This window comes from Convolutriloba macropyga, chromosome 5 (genome assembly GCF_964194025.1).
Source record: "Convolutriloba macropyga chromosome 5, txConMacr16.3, whole genome shotgun sequence".
Lineage (NCBI taxonomy): Eukaryota > Metazoa > Xenacoelomorpha > Acoela > Convolutidae > Convolutriloba > Convolutriloba macropyga.
Window position 1 is genome coordinate 61,202,359 of NC_134472.1, and position 6,795 is coordinate 61,209,153.

A 6,795-nucleotide genomic window follows, 5' to 3' on the forward strand; every position below is an offset into this window, starting at 1 on the left:
GGATTTGTTCTAAAGTGTTTTTGCAATCTGTTTATAATGCATTCTAGGTCAAAGTTTTTGTGTAGTCATTGAACATTAATTGAGTTGTATGTCAAGATTTCATTAAGTTTTGATCATACGTACAAGATCAATAAATACTTGCGTGTAATGAAGGTCCAAAAAAAGAAGGCTTCTGCGGAGTGAATTTTAACAGGCCACGTTAATTTATCCCTGAGAGTTTTTGACGTAGCATTTAAGCGTCGTCTTCAAATTTTATTTCTGTATCTGGTTCTATCTGTATTCAATGGGACGCTGCTCTGTAGTCTCTTTCACTAACTATTCCAACAGTCAAGCTATGCTTCATTATTTTACAGCAGAGAAAGTTCCGCTCTATTGATTGAAAGCTTGGAATCGTCGATAATATGCCAATCAATTTAATAATTAAAACGTCGAAGATTAAATTCAACGATGTTTAACAGAGCAGTTGAAAAGTTTGATTGAGCGGCACGACAGAATTTCAATAGGCAGCTTAGTAGGAGGATACAAACAATTTTGCCATTAATTGCTCTCAACGAAGCTTGGGCAATAATTGTAAATGTTTGTGTCTTCGGAAATTTTTGCTTGACAGTTTTGCGCTTTTTAACATCCTTTCAGGTGACTTTCACGCTTGACTTCTTAATTCTTGCGCGATCGCAATTGCTCTCATTCCGGAATAGAGTTTGTTGATCAAATAAATGCTATTGTTATCAATTGTGTATCAAAATTGGTATGGTTTATTAATTGCTCCTGAACGAAGTTCATAGCAATTATTGTAAACGTTTGTGTCTTTTTTATGCAAAATTTTTGCTTGACAATTTTGACTTTTCGAGCGACTTCTACGCCCTTGACTTTTTGCGTTTCGCGTGATCTAAAATTGTCTCTCAATCACAATTTCAAGCAGCTGAACTCAATTGGCGGCAAAAAACTGGCGGCAAAAATTGGCCGCTGAACTCAATTTTCGGCAAAAGTCCAAATGAAAAATGCGCCGAAACTGGTGCCATTTTTCACTTTAAATCCTAATATTTTTATATGTTAACCTCCAATGTGGTTATTTGAAGCCCACTATTCAACTTCTTAGTCCCATTTAGACTCCCACCTGACTGAAACAGGCTGCAATTGATTAGAGCTCCCACTAGTCGTTCGAGAGCAATTCTTCCGGCGTTTAGTCGGTTATGTTTGGTTATTTTGTTTGGCTTTAAATTTCTTTTTGGTTTAACTTCAAGTTACAATTTTTCGGGTGTAGAAAAGTAAGCATATAGTTTTCATTAATCAGACACCCTAATTTTCTTGTTAATGTCCTAATGAGTTGCCCTAACGTCTTTAATTGCTCTCTAAGAGCAATTAAATGAAAACTTCTCTCAGTCGCAAAATTCTCTCAATCGCAATCTCAAGCTTCTGAAATCAATTGGCGGCAATATACCAACAAGTCAAATGATAAGTGTTCCGAAATTGGTGTTATTTTTTTCACTTTATGTCTTAATAGTGGTATATACTAACCTATATTGAGGTTATTTGAAAACCCCTGGTGAACTTTTTAGTCCCATTTAGGCTCCCCCCTTCTCCCCCCCCCCCCCCGACTGAAGCAGGTTTCAATTTATTAGAGCTCCCACTAGTCATTCGAGTGCAATTCTTCCGACGTTAATCGGTTATTTTTTCCTTTTACTGGCTTTCCTTTTACATGCCCAAAACCTTGACTTTTTTGAGGTTTACGTTAAATAAATGTTTTATTCACTATTTTAAGCACGTCTGTTTGAAATTTATTACTAAGAGTTAAGACTTGTTGAGGACTTGTGCTCTCAAAACGTGATGAACGGGTAAAATCGGAGATCATCAAGTTGCATTAGGGGCCGTAAGCTGGCTTTAGTAGTCTTTCTTGAGCTAAGTAAGCTCAAGTTTTTTTGCATGGCTTGAATCAAAGTTGAAAATGTTAGTTTTTGATGTTTTCAACCCAAATATGCCGAGTTTAAAATATGTTAGGTTTTTTTTTGTTAGATAGGGCTTCAATTGACATTGGTGGTTTATAGTGAAATGAGTTTATCTCACTCTAGTTAGAGGTTATTTGAGGACAGCTTTTTGAAATGACGTTCTAGTATAAAAAAGTGACATCGCAGCTAGGTTCAGACATAGAAAACCTTTTTTTCTCAGTTTATTAGGTCGTGTTTTTTTGGTATTTTGGACTAGTCTAAGAAGCTATGGCAGCTATTTTTTGGCAATCTGCCAGCTATGTTTTTAACTTTGATTCTTATTTGTGATGTATAATGGACCTTATTTGAAGTCCCTAATTTTCTGAAATTTGTTCCACTCGCCCTCCGAATTAAGCAGACTCCATTAATAGAATCAAGCCCTCGAAAGTTCGTTCTTAAAAAAGTATTCAAACATTAGTAGGTTGTTCTTTTTGATTGCTCTTGAAAGAAGTTCATAGCAATTATTGTAAACGTGTGTGTCTTTTTATGCAAAATTTTCGCTTGACAATTTTGACTTTTCGAGTAACTTTTACGCCCTTTACTTTTTGCGTTTCGCGTGATCTAAAATTCTCTCTCAATCACAATTTCAAGCAGCTGAACTCAATTGGCGGAAATTTAATACTAAAAGTCAAATGAAAAGTGCGCCGAAACGGTGCCATTTTTACTTTAAATCTTAACTCTGGTGTATAAACCTCTAATGTGGTTATTTGAAGCCCACTTTTGAACTTCTTAGTCCCATTTAGGCTTCCCCCTTCTCCTCCCCCTCCTCACCCCCCCCCCCCTCCCGACTGAAGCAGGCTGCAATTGATTAGAGCTCCCACTAGTCGTTCGAGAGCAATTGTTCCGATGTTTAGTCGGTTATGTTTTCTGGTTGGTTTCTACAACTAGCCCAATAAAAATCGTTTTGATAGCCTTATGGGTAATATCGTATTATCAAAAAGCTGCTAAATCCTTGTAATGGGACTGTAATAGCAATCGTTAATAGGATGAGCTTTGTTGTTAGTGTTAAGTGGGAGTTGTATGTGTGTAAAGGATTGTGGGGGTGTTGGTGGTGCAATTCGAAGGAGAGTGCTGCTGGTAGACTGCGAGATTAGCAGTTCAGTGAAGAAGATTGCAGATGAATGCAATTTGCCGCTGATCAGCAGAGAATGGCTGCTTGACTCCTTATGTCAGGCCAGACTGCTCTCTCGGAAAGAGTACATAGTATACTCTACCACTCAACAACACTATGACTTGGAGAAAACTCTTTCTCATGGATAAAGGCTATCGAGCTACAAAACTTCGCCCGCGAATCATTAGCCAAAATGTGTGATTTGAATTTTGAATTGAGTTTTGTGTTTGAAAACAGACAAGAAATTTTGTTCTTTACCAATTTTGTTCGAAAATAAACAATTTGAAACTTCTTTTCCAAAAAATTTTTGTATTCTTGTATTATTTGACGGTAATAAGCGTAAGGCATTTGCTGCTCAAGTTTCAAGGATCTATTGGAAGTTCTGTCGTCAAAAGATAATAAAATGTAAGATATATTATGAAAAGATATATCTATCTTAATCCATTTTACGGTTTAATTAATCAACCTTTGGGTGAGGGATAACAGATCAACAAAATGCCTAAGTGCAGAAGATTTAAGTCGGATTTTTCAAAAATGTTATTATGAAGATTCGTGTCCGACGGCATTTTCAGTCCCCAGGTCCAAATTTCTTGGAAAAAGGTTCATTGCTCTTGGAATTGTGTTTTATCGATCGATTTCTTGCGCGTTCTGAATTAGCATCTGAAAAGAACAATGTTAAATACCACACAAGAAGTCACCTGTTTGATTGTAGCTGCGAAGCTGTAAGCTGAGCGAAGCTATATTGCGGTGCTCTTGGTTTTTTTTTTTACAATTCAAAGAATTTGAATTGTATTGGGGCGCTGTCTTTTTATCAAGATCTGTTCACATATTTTCATGATTTTCGAAATCAAATTGGAGTAGTGATTTTGGTCACGCCGAAACAGGAAATGGAGCGAAAAAGCGAGTCGTTTTGCGGCGTAAAGTTTTTTCGCTCTAAATTTAAAGTAGAGTAAGAAAACGGTGTTTGAACGAGAATTCGCTTTCTCGCTAGTGGTTTTTTGTTCACATGCGGCAATTGCACTTTGATTTCTACTGTTTTTTCCGATTTTTTTAGATCGGGGTTTTTTTTCTAAATGGTTTTCCCAATCCATTGATTGTCCGTTCTAAGTCTAGTTCTTCCTCTCACTAACGGCATTTGCGCGCGTGACGTCATTTCTCACTCGCTTGAGCGAAAATTTTTAGGTTATTTGCGTGATTAGATTTTGATCATACGTGACTTACCTCACTCAATAAAATGACTTTTGCACTTTAAAAGTTAAGTTTACTTTGAATTTGTTTAAGGTCACAGGAACTCATTTGTGCAGTAAATGTCCCTAATAAGAGGCTTCCGCGGAATGAATTTTAACAAACTTTATTTATCGCTGAATTTTTTTACCTAGTTTTTTGAGCTGCGTCGATTTTTCAATTTAGATCTGTATCTGTTTCTATCTCTATTATATGGCACGCAGGTCTATTTTTTCGCAGCTATTCCGGCAATCTGCCGGCTATGTTTATAATTTTTGCGCATAGTTATTCAGAGGCGGGTCAAGGGAGTCCAACTTTTATCTCTAGCTTGTGTAAGTTAAAAGCTTGTGTAAAACAAAATCAAGATAATTGAGTTCATTCAGTTTTTACGTTAAATCGAAATATTTCGATGTTGGACACCTAATCTTGATTCTTTATCAAATATTTCATTTTTACTTATGTAAGTGGAGAAATTATCTTGCAAATGAATTGTGATGAAGTTTCTATCGATTGTCTGTTGCTTAATATAAAATTTAAGGAAAACAAAAAAGTGCTACTGCAAATGCGCTTCAAAAATAAAAAGTTAACTATGTACTTTTGCCATTTCAACGTTTCTTTTTGTAAACGAGTGTAGGCTTTGAATTCATATTCAATTCTGCGAATTCAGAGGTGATTTTTTGTAGGGACCAAAAGTGTCCAATCAATTAATTGAAGTCACGCCCAGAAAACACCTAGAACAAACGAAGTTATCAAAGACTGCGTTGTATAGCTCCATAAGCGTGAAAAAATTGCTCTAAGCAAACTGAGATTGAGTTGAACAGAAAAGAAAACATGAAGTGTTGAAAAACAATTAAAAATGGGTGAAATTATAGAAAAATTGTACGTGACTTGGCTATGAATCCAAAAATTGCACTTTTGAAACAAAGTAGAGAAAATGATTACGAAAATTATTAAAATAACTTGAAGAGATTAATGATTTCACCACCCTAAAATAGAAGCGACCGAGCCTAAAAATTTAGTCAAAGCTTTTTACTCAGGTTGTGGAACAAATAATTGCTCCTGCTGGAGATAGTCGTGCTTACTGTATGGTTGAATAACCTATAACAACCAACTAACGTCGGGCGGATTGCTCGCAAGTGAGCGTTTGGCGCTCCGAGATGCAAGCAATGGGAGGAGGGTCAACCGGTTGGGGGAGGGGTAGGGTTGTGAGGGCTTCACGCTAAGGGTTTCGTAACAGAAGGGTATGCACTCGGGGGTGTGATTGAGTGGGGTCAAACTCTCAAGATTGAGAACCGCCCGTCACCGGGAAATTGTCGCCTCAAAACAGTTTTGGTGAATCGCGTTATTGGAGATCGTTTGAGAGCAATTAACAATTAGTGAAAAGAAGATTGTTAGCCACTGGTTCAGACCCTGGTAATCCCCGGTAAAAAATTAAAAGAATCAAAAGAAACACTCTTAAACTACAGATAAATACTTTCCAGATGATGAGTATTTCTAAAATTAATTCCTCAAATAATGAGTATTTCTAAAATTAAATTAAAACACTCTTAACCTTAACAAACACTTAAACTACAGGTTGATACTTTTCCAAATGGTAAATTTCTAAAATTAGTCATTAAAGTGGTTGACTTGCAGTCAATGAGTAACAAAATACAAAGCAACCAATTAACGTCGAGCGAATTGCTCTCAAACGACCGGCAAGCGGTTGGATTCGTCGGTAGGTAGGCACGGTTTAGTGAGGCTAGCCTTCGCGTAGTTGAAGGGGCGTAAGTGAGCACAGTGCGGGCGGGGTTGCTCCGGGGTGGCAACAGTGGGGGAGTCAATCCCTAAGAACCGCTCTTCGCACCATAAGTATAATTCTCCAAAACAGATTCTGTGAATCGTATACTTGATGACTAGTGAGCTGAAAGGCTCTAAGAGTACTTAAGCCCGCTGGGCGCTACCTGTTTATGCTGTTTTTGAGGACGACAAGTCAAATGCACCAGACGAAAAATCGCATAAAAAAGCGACAGGATTAATGTAATTGCTACGATCTTTGTCCGAGAGCTGTTAATTACCGGTCTGTTCCTTTTTATTTTTGATGATTGGCCTTTGTGTTTTTATGAATATTACCACACGGTTGTTATCGCCACCGAGAAGTTATCAAACTCCGAGGCGAGGCGAGGTGATGCGGTAATTTTTTTAATGAACACCTGTTGCGATCATGTTTGTTTTTTTTAGACTACAAGTTTATCAAACTGTTTCCATCATTAAACTAGGACGCGCCACTGTTTATTTAGTAACAGTGGCGATAAAGGAGTGTGATAAACTCAAAGTTTAATGCTGAAATTTTTTTTCAAGCGTCGATCGGGGATCGGGCATTGAAATTTATTACACTGGCAGTTTAACTGCTTTTTAGCACAACAGGTGTTGATTAACTGCTATTATCAACGTCTTTGCCGTTTTCTTAAGAGTATACTACGTAGGAACATATAAACA

At 37.2% G+C, this 6,795-nt stretch overlaps 1 protein-coding gene across 2 annotated transcripts in view; it reads left to right on the forward strand.

Moving 5' to 3' along the window:
• The window catches only part of LOC142339521 (uncharacterized), a 462,116-nt gene extending 458,731 nt beyond the window's left edge, over nucleotides 1–3,385 (forward strand). For both annotated transcript variants that reach the window (XM_075389617.1, XM_075389618.1), the window contains one exon: nucleotides 3,015–3,385. In XM_075389617.1, the coding sequence (XP_075245732.1) occupies nucleotides 3,015–3,242 (228 nt within the window). In that variant the 3' untranslated portion in view covers nucleotides 3,243–3,385. The remainder of the gene's footprint in view (nucleotides 1–3,014) is intronic.
• Nucleotides 3,386–6,795: the final 3,410 nt, after the last annotated feature.